This window comes from Nicotiana tomentosiformis, chromosome 2 (genome assembly GCF_000390325.3).
Source record: "Nicotiana tomentosiformis chromosome 2, ASM39032v3, whole genome shotgun sequence".
In the NCBI taxonomy this organism is placed as follows: Eukaryota; Viridiplantae; Streptophyta; class Magnoliopsida; order Solanales; family Solanaceae; genus Nicotiana; species Nicotiana tomentosiformis.
Window position 1 is genome coordinate 74,738,043 of NC_090813.1, and position 18,724 is coordinate 74,756,766.

The 18,724-nt window shown below is 38.9% G+C and overlaps 1 protein-coding gene across 2 annotated transcripts; it reads right to left on the minus strand.

The window, feature by feature from the left end:
- Positions 1–319: 319 nt before the first annotated feature.
- Positions 320–10,095, minus strand: LOC104092013 (uncharacterized). Of its 2 annotated transcripts, none has more exons than XM_070195592.1 (5): positions 9,484–10,095; positions 8,004–8,937; positions 7,323–7,847; positions 1,407–1,856; positions 320–693 (listed from the first exon to the last, which is right to left on the minus strand). In XM_070195592.1, the coding sequence occupies exons 1-5, from the start codon at positions 9,978–9,980 to the stop codon at positions 379–381; spliced, it is 2,721 nt and encodes a 906-aa protein (XP_070051693.1). In that variant the 5' UTR covers positions 9,981–10,095; the 3' UTR covers positions 320–378. The 2 variants fall into 2 exon arrangements, with proteins under 2 accessions (XP_070051693.1, XP_070051692.1); XM_070195591.1 differs by having other exon boundaries at positions 320–699; positions 9,484–10,092.
- Positions 10,096–18,724: the final 8,629 nt, after the last annotated feature.

Below are 18,724 nucleotides of genomic sequence, written 5' to 3' on the forward strand. Positions count from 1 at the left end.
CCTTCTTCGTTATCAATGGAAAAGCATTTGTTTTTCTTATTTATACATTTTAATTTTCACAGTGAAAGCTGCTCGAGTAACTTTGTGCGCAGTACAAAAACTAATAAACCCACAGCGAGTGTTGAATTAGAAATTTTCAATAGAGCGGCAAGCAAGTTTTGGAAATACAGCAATTTATTTAGAGAACACTTCCGCATTCCAATGAAATAGTTCAACGGTTAAGAGATCATAATTTGAACTAACATTTCACGAGTGTGCTTCTGGGTTTTTAAGAGAAAGAGAGAACAAGCCCAAAAGATAAGCCTGTACAAGACAAGAATTGTCAGATAAACACCATTCAGTGTGTATATTACCTTTACCTGGGTTTTGAGAAGTGTTTCATTTGATATAAGCAACTGTACAACCATAATTCATAGGACTTTCCTGTTCAAACTTAACAACACGAGGATGATCTCTTAGTAATTTATGTGCAGATTCTTTTACAACCCCAGTGCCCATCCCATGAATAACAAAAAGAACAGAATTAGGCGCTCTTGAGTCAATAGCCATGTTGAGCTGGTGTGAAGCATCCTCCACTCTCAGGCCACGCAAGTCTATGGTGTTTTTAGATGTCTGCAGCACAGGGCCATAAGAATCCTGTTGATTTTTGCCTGCTTCAGCAAGACTTCCAAGGTCCCTAAGACTCTTGATCCGCTGTACCTACATCATCGATCATGATTAACTTTTTCTTTCATTCCCCATGTTTTTACCAAGTGAGAAACAGCCAAGCACGAGTATATATCAGATATATGTGAAACGAACCTAACTCACATGCGAAATTCTCAAGATACTCGTCTTTACTAAAACATGCAACTCCATTCATTTTATAAGATAAGGCAAGTATCTAAGCTAGGATTATAAGTTCCAAGCTCAAAAATGAACTACCTGATTGTCATATACTTAAAAACTAGCCTCATATGCATATAATTGATAATCAATTTATGTTACACCGCTTCTACCGGTCTCAGTTGAATATTTAAGATGTTAGGTTTTCTAGCACTGACGTTCTCTATATTTTCTGCTGGCATAATCTCTATGAGGCTAAATGACTCCTACCAAAAGTTGGAGCTAAAGTAGCATACCACCATGACTAAATCTCAATCAAAACTAATTGCTATCACCTATATGAATCCAAATCTTCCGTTGTACCTTACTTTTCGATAAGTCCACATGGAATCCAAGAGATTGTAGGTCTACTTTCTTCCCTGAGATTTTAGGTCTACCTCGTTTCTTTAAAAACTTTCAATCACCAGTCTCATAGTGGTGCCTATGTTTCATGTATGTGTATGGTGTATTATGTAGTATATATATTTATAGTTTTATACTTACAACAGAAAGAGAGAAGAAAGAACTCAGAGTTGGCAAACCTGGGTTTTCAGGACAGCTGCACCGGAAGAAGCATCAGGGGGAATGGGTCTTACACTACGTTTGCCCACGCGGACTCTGATTTTTCCATATTGAACAAGGATACTGTCATCATCCCCAGGTTCCTCAACTACAGTGGCTAACTTATTTCCAAAGGCCTTCACATATACTTGTTCTCCGATCTGAGGTGTGTAAAGGCTCTGGCCTATTTCTCTGAATAGAGAATCTTTACTAGGCTGATGAGCTTCAACTATCGATGCAATAGCAGATTCAGCTTTTTTCACAAGTGGATTAATCTCGTCAGCACTTGCATTTCTGAGTTGGCTCTCAAACTTCTCTACTATAGTGTGGATCTCATTTTTCACAGTCCTCACTTCCTGTTGGATTTCATGCGTTTCCTTTGCTTTGATGGCTTCTTCACGTCCCTCTAGATCTTGTGCTTCCTTGTTGATCTTCATTGCAAGGAAAAAGGAAAAAAGAAAATACTGAAGATAATAGTCAAATTCAAAATAATGGTTAACAACAATATCTCTAAGGTTGTCCAGCAGCATCTTCCCAAAATAAATCTGTGAGAAGGTACGGGAGAAAATATGTTATTGATATTGGATGAGCAATACAATACAAGAGGTCCTTATTTATAGCTATACTATACAAGGACATACTACTCGTGGGACAATACTACACTATATACATGCTGTAAACTAACACTCCCCTCAAGCAGGTGCATACAAATCATATGTACCGAACTTGTTACATATATAACCAATACGAGGACCAGTGAGAGACTTGGTGAAAATATCTGCAAGTTGATCATTCGACCTCACAAACTTTGTAGCAATCTCTCCTGAAAGTATCTTTTCTCTGACGAAGTGACAATCAATCTCAATGTGTTTAGTTCTCTCATGGAACACCGGATTTGATGCAATATGAAGGGCAGCTTGATTATCGCACACAAGTTCCATCCGACTGATTTCACCAAATTTCAACTCCTTGAGCAATTGTTTGGTCCAAACTAGCTCACATGTTGCCATAGCCATTGCTCGATATTCTGCTTCTGCACTAGACCGAGCAACTACATTATGTTTCTTGCTCTTCCAGGACACCAAATTTCCTCCTACTAAAACACAATATCCAGACGTAGAACGTCTATTAGAAGGTGATCCTGCCCAATCAGCATCTGAGTATCCAATATTCTGCTCATGACCTCGATCCTCAAAGAGTAACCCTTTGCCTGGAGCCGATTTTATATATCGAATAATGCGGACAACTGCATCCCAATGACTATCACAGGGAGAATTCATAAACTGACTTACAACACTCACAGGATAAGAAATGTCGGGTCTAGTCACTGTGAGATAATTTAATTTTCCAACCAGCCGCCTATAACTTGCAGGATCGCTAAGCGGCTCCCCCTGTCCTGGCATAAGTTTAGAATTCGGATCCATCGGAGTGTCAACAGGTCTGCAACCTATCATCCCTGTCTCCTCAAGAATGTCTAAAGCATATTTTCTTTGAGAAATAACAATACCCGCGCTAGACTGGGCAACCTCAATACCTAGAAAGTACTTCAATCTGCCTAGATCCTTAGTTTGGAAGTGCTGGAAGAGATGCTGCTTCAGATTGGTAATATCATCCTGATCATTGCCAGTAATAACAATATCATCAACATAGACTACCAACATAGACTACCAGATAAATACAGAGACTTGAAGCAGAGTGCCGATAAAACACAGAGTGATCAGCTTCACTACGAATCATGCCAAACTCCTGGATAACCGTGTTGAACTTACCAAACTAGGCTCGAGGAGACTGCTTTAGACCATAAAGTGACCGACGCAAGCGACATACAAGGCCACGAGACTCCCCCTGAGCAACAAAACCAGGTGGTTGCTCCATATAAACCTCATCCTCAAGATCACCGTGAAGAAAGGCATTTTTAATGTCCAGCTGATAGAGGGGCCAATGACGAACCGCAGCCATGGATAGAAAAAGGCGGACTGAAGCCACTTTAGCCACGGGAGAGAAGGTATCACTGTAATCGAGCCCAAATATCTGAGTATATCCTTTGGCAACAAGACGGGCCTTAAGTCGATCAATCTGTCCATCGGGACCAACTTTGACTGCATAAACCCAACGACAACCAACAGTAGATTTACCTGAGGGAAGAGGAACAAGCTCCCAAGTACCACTTGTATGTAAAGCAGGCATCTCGTCACTCATAGCCTGTCGCCATCCTGAATGAGACAACGCTTCACCTGTAGACTTAGGGATAGAAACCGAGGACAAAAAAGATATAAAAGCATAATGGAGAGATGACAGACGATGATAGCTCAAACCGATATAATGAGGTTTAGGGGTAAGGGTGGTCCGTATACCTTTCCGTAGTGCAATCGGTGTACTAGGAGCAGGGTCCGCAGCAGGAGCATGGTCAGGACGAGAACCAGTTGGGCCTGATGGAAGACGCAAACGACGATGATAAGTCAAGAGTGGTGTTCCTGTGGCTGGGGAATTAGGGGGAACAACACTAGACTCCTCAACAGTTGGTATGGATGAAACCTCTATGGTCGAAGGTGGAGGAGGAGCTATAGTAAACTCCTCAAAGGTCGGTATAGGTAAAACCTCAGATATATCATGGTGGTCAGCAGAGGTAAAGAAAGGTTTAGACTCAAAAAATGTGACGTCAGCTGACATAAGGTACCTACGAAGATCTGGAGGATAACAACGATATCCCTTCCGAACACGAGAATAACCAAGGAAGACACACTTGAGAGCACGAGGAGCTAACTTATCTTTCCCAGGGGCTAAGTTATGAACAAAACACGTGCTCCCAAAAACACGAGGTGGAAGAGAGTATAAGGGTGACTGGGAAAACAATACTGAATGCGGAATCTGATTCTTGATGGGAGATGAAGGCATCCGATTAATCAAATAACAAGCTATGAGAACTGCATCGCCCCAAAAACGCAACGGAACACGAGATTCAATTAGAAGTGTGCGAGCAGTCTCAATAAGGTGCCTATTCTTTCTCTCAGCAACCCCATTTTGCTGAGGGGTATAAGGACAAGATGTCTGATGAATAATTTCCTGAGAAGTCATAAACTGCTGAAATTGAGAAGATAAATATTCTAAGGCATTATCACTGCGAAAAATGCGAATAGAAACACCAAATTGGTTTTTGATTTCAGCACAGAAACTCTGGAATATAGAAAATAACTCAGAACAATCTTTCATTAAGAAAAGCCAAGTACATCTTGAATAATCATCAATGAAACTGACAAAATAACGAAATCCAAAGGATGAACTGACTCTACTAGGACCCCATATATCAGAATGAACTAAGGAGAAGACAGACCCTGCATGACTCTCAACACTACGCGAAAAGGAGGCTCGGGTATGTTTCCCAAGTTGACACGACTCACAATCTAATGTAGACAAACTAGATAAACTAGGCACCATCTTCTGAAGTTTGGATAAACTCGGATGTCCTAAACGTCTGTGGATTAGATCTGGAGGATCTGTAACTAGACATGTTGTGGAAGGACTGAGTGAGTTAAGGTAGTAAAGGCCTTCTGATTCACGTCCTGTACCAATTGTCTGTCCCGTACTGCGGTCCTGCATAATAAAAGAATCGTCAATAAAATATATACCACAATGGAGGGCACGAGTCAAACGACTAACAGATGCAAGACTAAAAGGACAGTCAGGGACATAAAGAACGGAATCTAGGGTGATAGAAGACAAGGGATTAGCTTGTCCAACTCCTTTTGCCTTAGTTTGACATCCATTGGCTAAAGTAACAGTGGGAAGAGACTGTGAATATACAATATTTGACAAAAGTGATATATTACCAGAGATGTGATCAGAAGCGTCGGAGTCCATGACCCATGGGCCAAGAGTGCTAGACTGGGAAACACAAGCAAAAGAATTACCAGTAACAGAAGTATCAGTCTGAGCAACTGAGGCTACTTGTGGAGATGTCTGCTTACTTGCTCGATACTGAAGGAGCTCATTATATTCTTCTTTAGATAAAGAAAATCCTTGGTTACCTGGAGTCTCGGTTCTGAGCAATGTAAGCATTTTTGGGTGGACGACCATGTAAGGAATAGCACATTTCACGAGTGTGTCCAAGTTTGTGACAATAAGAACACTTGGGTCTAGATCTTCCAAAACGACCTCCTCCTCGTCTATGCTCCATAGTTTGAGATGCCCGAACATCCATTGTCTGGGATGCAAGAACAGAGGAATCAAGTATCTGTGATGAGATCACTGGTGGACTTGGTGCTGCAGCAAGGCGGAGTAATCGAGAGAATAATTCATCAACTGTCGGGACAGACGGACTAGCCAAAATCTGGTCGCGTACTGAATCAAGATCATTAGGAAGTCCAGCGAGGGTAAGAACGAGAAACATTTTCTGTCGCTGCTCTTGTTGTTTTTCCACACTAGCAGAAACTGGCATCAACTTCTCAAATTCCTCCATGACTGCCTGTACTTGACCCAAGTAAGTAGACATGTCCAATTCCTGCTTCTTTAAATTTGTCATCCGTGATATCACATCATAGAAGCGAGATATGTCATTAGTGTATAAGGTGTGTGCCTTTGCCCAAACCAAATAACATGTCTGGAATGGACGAAACAAAGGCATCAACTTGGAATCAATAGATCGCCACAAGATACTATATAACTGAGCATCGATTTTTGCCCAAAGTGCTATTGCCTTTTCATTTCCATCGCTAGACTGTTTGATTAGATGATCTTGAACACCTTGACCTCTACACCATAACTCGACAGATGAAGCCCAAGCTAAGTAGTTTGAACCTCCCATTAAAGGTTCCGAGGTAATAATAGCACTAGAGCTTCCAGAACTCATGTTTCTAGATCCAAAAGCATCAAATCCCAAAGACATTGTTGCAAATTATTACCAAATAGGAGAAAGAATCAACTGTAATCCACTCAAACAGTGTACGGAAACACAGAAACAGAATACTGAAATACTGTAGCTGCCGGAATAGTACTGTAGCTGCCGGAAAAAACTCAAAATTGTCGGAATGAAATGAAAACAGTAGAGGTAGGATCGGAATTACCAGGCGACCCAACTGTTCTAAAGGAAGATTTTCAAAAAATGGCCGGAAGTGGTCGTACGCGCCGGCGCGTGAGCTCACGCGCGTGAGCTTCTGGTGGCGCGTGGAGGCGCGTGAGGAGGCTGCTGCCGGAGTTTTTCACTGGGGTTTGGTCGCCGGACAGTGACGACTTTTGTGGTAGTGTTGGATTTTGCACAACACTGACAGAAATGAAGCAGGTAGAAAACAACCTTAAAAAAGTACTGATTTCTCTTTCCCGGAATCGCTGGAATTTATGCACAGCGATTTCTCTTTCCCGGAATCGCTGGAATTTTATGCACAGCGATAAGTCTCTCACAATTGCTCTGATACCACTGTGAGAAGGCACGGGAGAAAATATGTTATTGATATTGGATGAACAATACAATACAAGAGGTCCTTATTTATAGCTATACTATACAAGGACATACTACTCTTCTACCAATGTGGGACAATACTATACTATATACATGCTGTAAACTAACAAAATCTAATGTCTCGTGCCTATCCCTACAAAGATGATATGCAATCAACTCAACCTTGACTTTTGTAGGGCCTTTGACACAGCCAAGATGGAAGATCAAGAAGCCACCTAGATGTGATTTTTTTTTTTTGGGGGGGAGAATCATAGCAGCCACAAATTTTGATCTTATACAAATTCTGATCATGGCGGTTTTTATTCGAAAAACAAAACAAAGTTCAAACATCAAATTGACCAGCTCCAGGATTTAGTAATCACTTGGCATCTGCTATGAGTTCGTTGAGTTTGTACCCCACTTATATGAATGGGAGTATGAATTCAGGAAAAGCTTCAGAATATACCTCATTATAAATGTTCATAATATCTGAATGAAGAGAAGCAGCTTCCATTGCTTGATATTCTAGTCTGTCACTTTCTTCAATTAGTGAACGATAAAGTAATCCCTTCTGCTCCTGCTGCTTGTCCGGTGTCAATTTGTTCACCCATAATACTGCTCGGTCAATTATTCTTTCATCAAAGCCCATTGATTTTGCAATATTTAAGGCATTCGATTCTCCCTTGCTTCCCCAAAGAATCCGATAGGTAGGCTGTAGAGTCTCCAAGGAAAACTCTGTTGCTGCAGTTTCAAACCGATTGTCCTTTTCTTTTAAGCGAGTTAAATCTGCATAGTGGGTAGTTATAACAGCTAAATTAACCCTGTCCTTGAGATATTGCAGAATGCTTTCTGAAAGTGCTACACCTTCTGAAGGATCGGTCCCACTTCCGATTTCATCAATAAGAACTAAAGATTCTCTAGAAGCGACTTCCAGAATCTCACGAAGCCGTGAAATGTGCCCACTAAAGGTTGACAGACTTTGTTCCAGAGACTTCAGCAGGCAAAATAAAAAAGTTCAATTTTGGCGCGAAAGAAAAAAAACAAGACAATGAAGAAGGAAAGGAAATCTCAACTGGGTTAAATTGAAAAAGATATGCAGCAGAGATGGGTGATAGAGGGAAGATGGGTGTATAGCAAAACCAAGTACCTGCTGGTCTCCTATGTCTGCCAGAATGAGATCAAACCATGGAAGCCGTGGTTGATTTTGGGCAGGCAAATACATACCGGCTTTCAACATCATAGAAGCCAGTCCTAGAGTCTTCATTGAAGCCGTTTTCCCTCCAGTATTAGGGCCCGAGATGACAACAACCTTTGTTCCATGACCAACTTTAATATCGATGGGCACAGGGAAATGTGCACTAGATTTTGTTTCAAAATTCATGACACCATTTCCCTGATCCAAATCAGGCGACCTTGGGAACACATCAGTGGACAAGTTTCTCAAAGAGGACTCAAGAAGCAATGGATGCCGTATCCCTTCTACATCTATAGATAAAAGTTCAGATTGGGAATTGTTACAATTTCTTGAACTTAAAGCTGGACAGGCACCACCTATCCATTGAGCATGAGCAGCTCTTGCAAATGCAAGATCAATTTCCAATATTCTATCTAATAAGTGTTTTATTTTCATATTAGATTCAGCTATTTCCGATGTAAGCAAACTCAAAATTGTTTGCTCCTCAATCCTCTCAGAACTAGAAAGCTTAACTTCCATGTTGTTCAACTCAACTGCCTCTTTAGGTTCCATGAAATATGTAGATCCACTACTGCTCGTATCTAGGATTACGGCATTAGGAAGCAAAGATCTATGGGAAGCTCTGACAGCAACACACAGTCTTGAACGGCGCTTGGTTACTAAAGGTCTGTCAAATCCCCCACCCTGAAAAACTTGAGTTGATAATTGCTTCAACAATGATTCTAGATTTCCCATGTTCCGTTTTCTCTCAGACCTTATAATTTCCAAATCTTCACTAGCTCTGTCAAGGATTGCTGAAAAGCTGCAATCAATACAGAATTCTATTTTTTGCTCCAATTCCACAAGAAAATCACAATTGTGAAGAATTTCCTTCAGAGGAGAGTACCTGTTTGAACATAATTAGACATTCTAATGAAACTGCTCAATACTATTTAAATGGCACTTCATGAGAATCCATCACTACCACATGAGACAAGCTTCGCCATTTTGAGTTAACTGCAATTGGGAGTAGGAAGGCATTCTCAGAAGGCATAGAAAATAAAGGGCAAGCACACTCTACGTGAATTCATCTTTGGATTTAACTTTATAAGAACTCATATTCATAATCAAGAAATTCTTGGGTTTCAAACATCATTTTTTTTAAAAAGGGAAAAAATGAACCACCAATACAAAAGGAAAGAACTTTTTGTTTACTTTAATATCCGAAATTCAATGGTCCGAGTGTCCGACTAGTTCGAATTTTCATTGAGGAGGAGTGAAACACTCCTTCCGAAAAGATTCTCAATTTTCAGTTTTCAGACGAGACTTTTAATTAAGAGCGAAAAGATATCATGCAATGATGTGAGAAACATGAGCCAAAAAAATCAAAAAAAATAATTAAAAAAAATCCGTATGTCAATAGTTAAGTGGAGTATCAAATACAGCAATACACCTGTCAGAAAAATCACTCAGCGAAGCAATTTCCTCCAACTGTTGGAGCAAAAGCCTCGCCGCTCCCAAGGTCCGTTTCACAGAGCAAAGCTCACGAATTGAGAGTACTCCGCCGGCAATGGAAGCATTAACAATAGGGGAAACATCCTCAATTCCGGAGAAATCCAACGGCCGAGGAACTGCCACGGCGGCGGAGGTCTGAGAGAGGAGTTTCCCGCTCTCTTCAGGAGTTTTACCCACCGGAATCAGAGCAGATTGTGCGGCAGCGAAGCCCATGGATGTGGAAGTGAAGGCGGAGAGCTGGCGACAGACGGCGGGCCATTCTAGAAGCTTCAGGGTCTCGGATTGGAGTGACTCGGCGAGTTTGACTCTGTGAGTTGACTCGGATGAGAAGCGGACGGAGAACCGAGTTGCACGAGGGTTGTAGAGCGAGGTATGACGTGGAGGAAGATGATTGGTGAGGAGAGTGTTGTTGAATTTGCAGTTTAAGAGGTTCATTGAAGATTGAGTTTTGAATTGTTTTTTTTTTTTTTTGCTGAGTTATGTGTGTTGTGTTATCCAGTTGCTCTAAAATGGAGGGAAGGCTGGGTTTGGATCTTCTGTGTTTAGATACACAGCGGTACTGTGAGTTATCAATTTTTTTTTTTCCCGTAGGCTTCTTTCTTCTTTTTTTCCTTTTCTTTTTCTTTTTAATATCTGGTGTACAAGTTGGCGCATGAATGGAAAAACACTTATTCAACTTAGTTTTTTACATTAAATTATAAGTATTAATTTAGATGATTATGTGATCAAATTGAGGTGAGAAGGTATATAATTAATTAAGATTAAATGATATGATGCATATAAATATTATGTATTTTATTGAATTGATGTAAATATGAGTTAATTTTTTTCATCCATGAATAACGGAGAAAGAGAATGTAGAAAACATGAGCACCTTTGAGAATATCACTTCTATATTAGGTTACATGTCCAACTTCTTTTAAGCATTTCTCTTCTTTTGAATTTAATTCATAAAATTAACGAATTTGATAACTTTTTTACATTTAATTAGTATACACTTTCTTCTTGAGCACTTTTGTACAAGTGAAACTAACTCTTTTGTCGAGGTGTTGAAGTACATGTGCGGGTAAATTTTGGTATGGACGAAATCCTACACTTATATTATGTGGCGGATCTAGTATTCTAATACTCGGTTCGAATGAACCCATAATTTTTTATGTGCAACATAGAATCATATATAAAAATCTATTAAAACTGGAATAGATAGTAGATATAAATGTATCTATTTATATTTATATATATCTATATCTATCTATCTATCTATATTATTATAAAAGCACGAATGTTAGGAAGCTAAATGTTGAGAGACGAAAATATCCCCGATAAATTGATCGACCTTTTTGCCCTTTAAAGTTAATATTTTCGTTTTGTAGCAATTTAATGATGGGTATAAATATAATTTTGGGTTATGACTATGTAACCTTTTTTCTGTTGGGACTCAATCTATTCTAAAATATAAAATTTTACTTCAAAGAAACAATTCCATAATTGGATAAAATACTCCTTTATACCATCCTAATCATAATTTGATTTCTACTACCAAATACCAATTGCCTTTGAACTCTAAGAAATCAACCCGTTCAAACCAAAATAAAACAAGACAAAAAATTTCTCCAAGCTATATTTATTACTCAATTTATAATCTAACCATAATAAGCACAAAATCTAATACGCTTGGCTTAATCGTTATTTGTTTATTTATTTTTAAAATTTAAAATGACAATATTTTACTTCAATAAAATTAAATTATGAAAATCGAGATCAAACACCGTAGGAATATAACTATGTTTAATTTAATTTTTGACATTATTGTTCATTTATTGCGATTAGTGTTGTGAACAAATGAATGGAAATATATAAAATTAATATTGGAGTGAAAGAAAGTCAAAAAAATCAAACAGTTATAATACATTGCAAATGAATCAAAATCAAATTTTGATGTAAGAAATATATTTTACAAATCAAAATTTTGATTGTACAGCTTTAGGACGTTATTTAAAACTTTGTGAACTATTTCTGAAAAAATATGAAATAAATATTTTAGAAAAATTCAATTGCTCTATATTCATATTGCTCTAATTTTGTCTTATAATAGTCTTTTTGCATTAAAAAAAAGGAAATTGATCTGTTTTTGGTAATTAAATTTATTTTATTAATCACCATAAAAAAATACATAACCATAGCTAAGCGATCACAACTTTTATCCAAACTACTCAAATAGCATCCCTAACAGAAAGCTATTGCTAAAACATAAGTTGTTGTACTATGTTCCTAACTCCATGTGGAGCTCTAAGATTACAAATATAGGCAATTTCTCTGGCAATACTATCCAGCTTCTGCTCTTTTGTTCAAAGGTTCGTTGGTTTTTTTCAATGTATATCGCATGCACACGTTCTGAAATTGATCTTTTTATATGTTATATAGGAATATTACTTCTAGACTATTATGAGTAGATTATGTTTATTTTATTCTTTCTATAATACTATTTGTAACAACTCTTTTTTATATCAAAAGGACAAAAAAGATGCCAACAATATAATAGAGTGGTGGTGCTAAATATTGAAGCAGAATTAGTTATTTGGGACGAAATACTTATGGGGAACCTTATATAAAATTTAACTTTTACCACAGAAAATGAATGATATCCTCTTAAATTTGTCTGAAAATAACACATAGTCAAATATTTTTAAGTGTTGGACTATATTTGATGCAACATATTTTATTACATTGACTATTATATGTCGCATTTTCAAAAAGAATATCAATATCGACAATAAGAGTTTCAATCATAACAAGCAGCCAAAGTATCATAAGGGAACAAACCCAAAAATATCGTATATAAAAAAGTATAAGGTAAGATACGATTATATTTTTTATGTCTATACTATTAATACATATATCATTTGCAAGTTCAGACGTGATGTCGAATTATTTTAAATTCAAGTATAATGTAAGTGTAATAACATTTGAAGATTGTTACATTTTCTTTCACATCAACTGATGCATTCATATATATAATATTTTAGGTAAACTTAACTTTTGGTTCCTTAATATATATAAATAATTAATTGAGAATTTACGTGAAAAGTATGAATATCAAAATTTTAGCGCTCGAAAATTAACGTGCAATTGTTATCGTGCAACGCACGTTCATAGAAACTAGTACTATAATAAAAGCACGAAACTCCTTAACGGAATGTCGTTCGCCTTTTTTACCCTTTAAAAATAAATTTCACATGTGAAAAAACTATAATTTAAGTTACTTTCCTAATATTTAGTAATTTGGAATCAACTAAAATTTTAGTTTTATAAATCTTTCCTAATTAAACCAGGTAGGAAGTCCTAATATTTAGAATTCTAGAACAACTAAAAAGTTTCCCTTTATATGATAAAATCCGGTTAACTATAGTTCTGTTATAAAATAAAAACTGTAAAGTAAAGACAATTATAGAGAGAAACTAATATATTATTCAAACTTCAAACTTATGTATATAATGAACTGAAAACTCCTCTATTTATAGAAGAAAGGAAACAGTTGCGAGACTTTTCAGGAAGCAGCTGCAAGGCTTTTCTTTAGCTGCTTGTAAGCTGTCTGCATGAGCTGCTTGCAATCTGCCTGTTTAATAAGAAGCTGCTGCAAATCATTTCATTGACTTGCTTGCAACCTGCCTGCATCAGTTGCTTGTAGATAAACTTCAACAGAGTACTAAATGGATAATCTTCTTCAGGAAGATTATCTATAGCGAAGTAATAAATGGATATCCATAATATAATTATTTTCATAGCACTCCCCCTTGGATGTTCATTAAAAGGTATTATGCCTCGTCAAAACCTTACTAGAAAAATGTAAGGCCCCAAAAAAATTTTCTAACGATTTAATATTTTAAAGTACGCCAACGGTATTTGGGAATAACGTGTTAGAGTATTAAAGGAGAACTATGGGATAGAACCACATTATTTCGAAATGAAACGTATATGTTTAAGGTGTGTTGAAACATAATAAGGAGTTTTGTGAATGGAAAGAATTCGTGTGGAACAAGTAGGATACATTAAGTGGAAAGGATGTCTCAATTCGTATAAGATCCTACTTCAAACGTATTCTGCTACCAAAGTATAACGACTTATAAGGTTATCTACCTATAAAATTAAAGCCCTTTGAATCTAGTTTCTAACGCTTCAAACCATTCGTCATTCGGACATTCCTACAAAAAGTTATGATCAAATTACCAAAGGCTGGCGGAAGAGCCTGCGGATGCGAAACATCCGAAGCCGCGTCCGAAAGAGAGGCTGGCAGTGAAGTGTTGCCATAGCGTCCAGGTCCACATTTGAGCTTCAAAGAGGAGTGAAGTGGGGATGCGAAGCATCCAGGGCCGCATCCGAAACCCAAAAATCTGGGCCTATAAATACAAGGTCGGGGAAGGGGGATATTTTGAGTATTTGGGGGTTAGGGTTCTTGAGGTGAAGGGACGATTTTGAGCTCAAATCAAGTCCAATCAACCAAGGTAAGCTGTTAATGATATTTTGGGTTGATTATTACTCAATATACATGATTTCTAACATCATTCTTACATCCAAATACAAGATTTCATCATCAAATCCTCAAGAACACAAAAATTACCAAAGTTATAATTTTTCAAGATTGATCTACTAGAGGTAATTCTAATGCTTCAAACTCATTTTATATGAGTAATTATAAGTATTTGAAGCATTTGTTGTAAGTTTTAAGGGTTGAAAGATTGGATTATAAAAATCTAGTTCATAGCATGAATGGTACTTTTGAGAAAATAAGGGAGAAGGTGAATGGTAATCTTGGCGATGAAATTTATTAATACATTGAATCTATGGGATTTGTTACTAATATTGGTCTCATTGGATGTTGTTATTGTAGATTGAAGTTGATTAGTGTAGTGCTTCGTTGTAGTATTATTAAGGGAAGAATTTGAGGTATGTTGGCTAAACTCTTCTTTAAGAGTTGGAATTTTCATTATCCTTGTGAGTTCCAAGATGTTGATTATAAATCGAGTATTCCGATAAGTTTTGTGATGAAGATATATGTCCAATTTGTATTTCAAATGCTCTTATCATATTGCATTATAAATTGAGGATGTGTCCCAAACTATGGATTACGTATCCATATGTTATAATTTCTAGTCGTGATTTATGTGAAAGGTATTATGCCAAGTTGTGTAGAGATTTTGATTGTAATACACCTTCACCCGCATACATTGGGGGTGAGGCGGCATGACCGCTTTGTGTAGGGATTATGGTATAGAGATTATGACTGTGATACACCTCCACCCGCATATATATTGGGGTGAGGCGGCATGACCGCTTTGTGTAGGGATTATGGTATTGTAGGACTGCACCTCCACCCGCTAACATTGGGGTGAGGCGGTACGACCGCTTTGTGTTGGTATTGGTATCGTTGATGCATTTTCACCCGTATACATTGGGGTGAGGCGTCATAGCCGCTTTGTGTAGGTTCTTGGTACTGTGGCTACACATTCACCCGCATACATTGGGGTGAAGCGGCAGGGCCGCTTGATTAGAGTTGTAGTATTGTATGTACACCTCCATCTGCATACATCGGGTGAGGCGGCGGGACCGCTTTGTGTGAAGATGGTTACATAGGATCTCATCTTAAATCCTATAAATGTTGTTGATAGCTTTTAATAAGCTTGCTATGGTTGAGACAGTTATCTATATTATTTTATTGCCGCACTGGTTCATCATAATTATCTTGTATTTTTAAATTCTTAAATTGGTGTTTAGTTTTCATACTAGTACTATTCGACGGTACTAACGTCCCTTTTTGCCGGGGACGCTGCATCTTTTAATGGATACAGGTGGTTCCACAGCAGGAGACATTGATCAGTGATAGCAACATACCTTCTTCCCAGCTGACTTGGTGAGCCCCACTTCATTTCGCGGTCATGAATCCTTTGTACTTTGTGTATTTTGTTTGGGGTATAGCCGGGGCCTTATTGCCGACATTATCATTGTACTCTTCTTTATCTATAGAGGCTCTGTAGACATAGTGTGGGTCGTGTATTGGTGCTGGGGAAGATAAAATATGTTATGTTGTGGTTGTATTACGTGTCCGTTGAGACTTTAAAAATGGTGAAGCTATTGGAAATGAATTGGTATTGCAGACGTGATCACTTTATTGTTAATGAAGATATATATATATATATATATATATATATATATATATATATATATATATATATATATATATATATATATATTCTCTTTATTCATGAACGAATTTGGGTAGAAGGAAATCTAATAGGCTTGCTCGGCCGGGTTCACTCGGTTGAGCGTCGGTCGCGCTCCTCGGTTTTGGGGCGTGACAAACTTGGTATCAGAGCCTAAGGTTTTAAAGTGTCCTAGGATGTCTCAGAGCCGTGTCTGGTAAAGTCCTTATTATCGGTGTGTTGTCGACCACATCTATAATTAGGATGCTACTTGGGCATTTAGGAATAATACCCTTCTTTCATGTTCTTGATCGTGCAATAAAACTGGTTATAAGATTGTTCCTCCTTTAACTCCTGCGTTGCTCTAATTTTCAGTACATGGCACCTAAGAAGAAGGCAAGAACTGGCCAAAAAGCCAATGTCACCCTAGGAGTGACAGTTGACCCTATAATTGATGATGCGGGTGAGCACCCGAGGAGTGAGAATATTCCTCCAGTTACTACATTGCCTGACTCTACTACAACTGATCAGACCACACCTGTCCCTACACCTACAGAAGGTGCAACAGTTCCTCCAACTGATATTCCAGTTCCACCTCCAGCTCCAACTTCCGATTTTGGTGTGTCTGATATTGATATTAGGGGAGCCATACAAATGTTGACACAGTTAGTGGCTTCTTAGGTCCAGAGATCGAGTGTTGGGCCTATTTCTTCCAGTCATCCAGGGGAATCTGCTAGTTCTAGGGTGAACAAGTTTCTTCAATTAGATCCTCCAGTGTTTACGGGTACTGATCCCGAGGAGGACCCCCAGGACTTCATTGATGAGATGCACAAAACTCTCAGGGTTATGCATGCTACAGAGACGGAGGGAGTAGAGTTGGCCTCTTACCGCCTGAAAGGGGTGGCCTATTCTTGGTTTGAGTTGTGGGAGGAATCCCGTGAGGAGGGAAGCCCTCCAGCAAGGTGGGGTGAGTTCACAGATACCTTTATGGATCATTTCTTGCCTGCCAAAACTAAGGAAGCTCGTGCCGCTGAGTTTGAAAGCCTGAAGCAGGGCAATATGAATGTGTGGGAGCATCATATGGAGTTTGCGCGCCTGTCCAAATATGTTATTCACATGTTGCCCACTATGGAGGCAAGAGTACGCCAGTTTGTACAGGGCCTTAGCCCCTTGGTTATCAATGAGGACTCTACAGCTGCCTTGAATTCTTATATGAACTATGGTAAGATGGTGGTATTTTCTCAAGCCACAGAGACCCGCAAATTGAAGAATAGAATGGAGCGTCAGAGTAGCAGCAAGGCCCGGTCCGCGGGCAACTTTGGTGGTTCTCCCGGTGGTGGTGGTAGGTCAGCATTCAGGGGAGCGTCATCTGGACCATCCCAATCATTCGCCCAGTCTTCGATGGGTGCACAGTCATCTGGATCCAGTCAGGTCAACAGGGGACCCCACCAGTAGGGTCGGCCCGACAGAAGGTTTCAGCAGCGGAGGCGTCCATGCTCTAAGTATGGGAGGATGCACTTTGGGTCCTGTTTCATGGACCTACCAGTATGCTATGGGTGTGGTTTGCGGGGTCACATTCAGAGAGATTGCCGCTCATCCCGCCGAAATATGGGCAGAGGCACGACACAACCAACTAATTCTGCAGCTACTACATCCACAACACCTCTAGCTCGAGGCACCCCAGCACCCGCAGGGCATGGTGCAACTAGAGGTGGTGCACAAAATTTGGGAGGACCCAGTAGATTTTATGCTATGCGGAGACGTCAGGAATCAGAGGCTTCTCCAGATGTTGTCACAGGTATATTAACTGTCCAATCTCATGATGTATATGCTCTTATTGATCCCGGTTCCACTTTGTCATATGTCACACCTTATGTTGCTATGGAATTTGGGATAGAACCAGAACAGCTTTATGAGCCGTTCTCTGTATCTACTCCGGTTGGTGAGTCTATTTTGGCCGTGCGGGTTTATAGGGATTATGTTATCACATTGCGTGGTCGAGACACCGTGACCGATCTTATTGAATTGAGAATGGTCGATTTTGATGTGATAATGGGGATGGATTGGATTTATTCATGTTTTGCTAAGCTTGATTGCCGAACCAGAATTGTTAAGTTCGAATTTCCAAATGAGCCAGTTCTTGAGTGGAAGGGCGATTATATAATGCCGAGGGGTAGGTTTATTTATTACCTTAAGGCCAAAAAGATAATCAAAAAGGGATGTATTTACCATTTGATCCGGGTTACGGACATCGATGTCGAGGCACCTACACTTGAGTCTGTGCCTGTTGTGAATGAATTTCCGGGAGTCTTTCTGGATGAACTCCCTGGGATCTCACCAGACAGGGAGATTGATTTTGGGATTGATGTGATGCCAGACATACATCCTATATCTATTCCACCCTACAGAATGGCACCGGCAGAATTGAAGGATCTAAAGGAACAATTGAAAGATTTGTTAGAAAAGTGTTTCATCCGACCTAGTGTGTCGCCTTGGGGCGCACCTGTTCTCTTTGTAAGAAAGAAATATGGGTCACTACGTATGTGTATTGACTATCGGCAGCTTAATAAGGTAATAATCAAAAATAAGTACCCACTGCTAAGGATAGATGACTTGTTTGACCAATTGCAAGGTGCTAAGTATTTCTCCAAAATTGATTTACGATCCGGGTATCACCAATTGAAGATCAGGGAGCGGGATATTCCGAAAATAGCTTTTACAACCAGGTATGGGCATTTTGAATTTCTGGTGATGTCTTTTGGGCTAACAAATGCCCCAGCAGTCTTCATGGATCTTATGAATCAAATTTTTAAGCCATTCCTCGACTCTTTTGTGATAGTGTTTATTGACGATATTCTTATATATTCACATAGTCGAGAAAATCATGCCGATCATCTTAGGTAGTTTTGCAAACCATGCAGCAGCACCAGTTATATGCAAAGTTTTCAAAGTGTGAATTTTGGCTTGAATCGGTTATATTCT

Excerpts from the sequence above, each read along its gene's own strand:
- LOC104092013 (XM_070195591.1), bottom strand. The coding sequence starts at position 9,980 with ATGAACCTCTTAAACTGCAAATTCAACAACACTCTCCTCACCAATCAT. Across the intron at positions 8,938-9,483 it reads CTGAGTGATTTTTCTGACAG|GTACTCTCCTCTGAAGGAAA; the intron begins GTGTATTGCTGT and ends ATGTTCAAACAG. Across the intron at positions 700-1,406 it reads CAGCTGTCCTGAAAACCCAG|GTACAGCGGATCAAGAGTCT; the intron begins GTTTGCCAACTC and ends TCGATGATGTAG.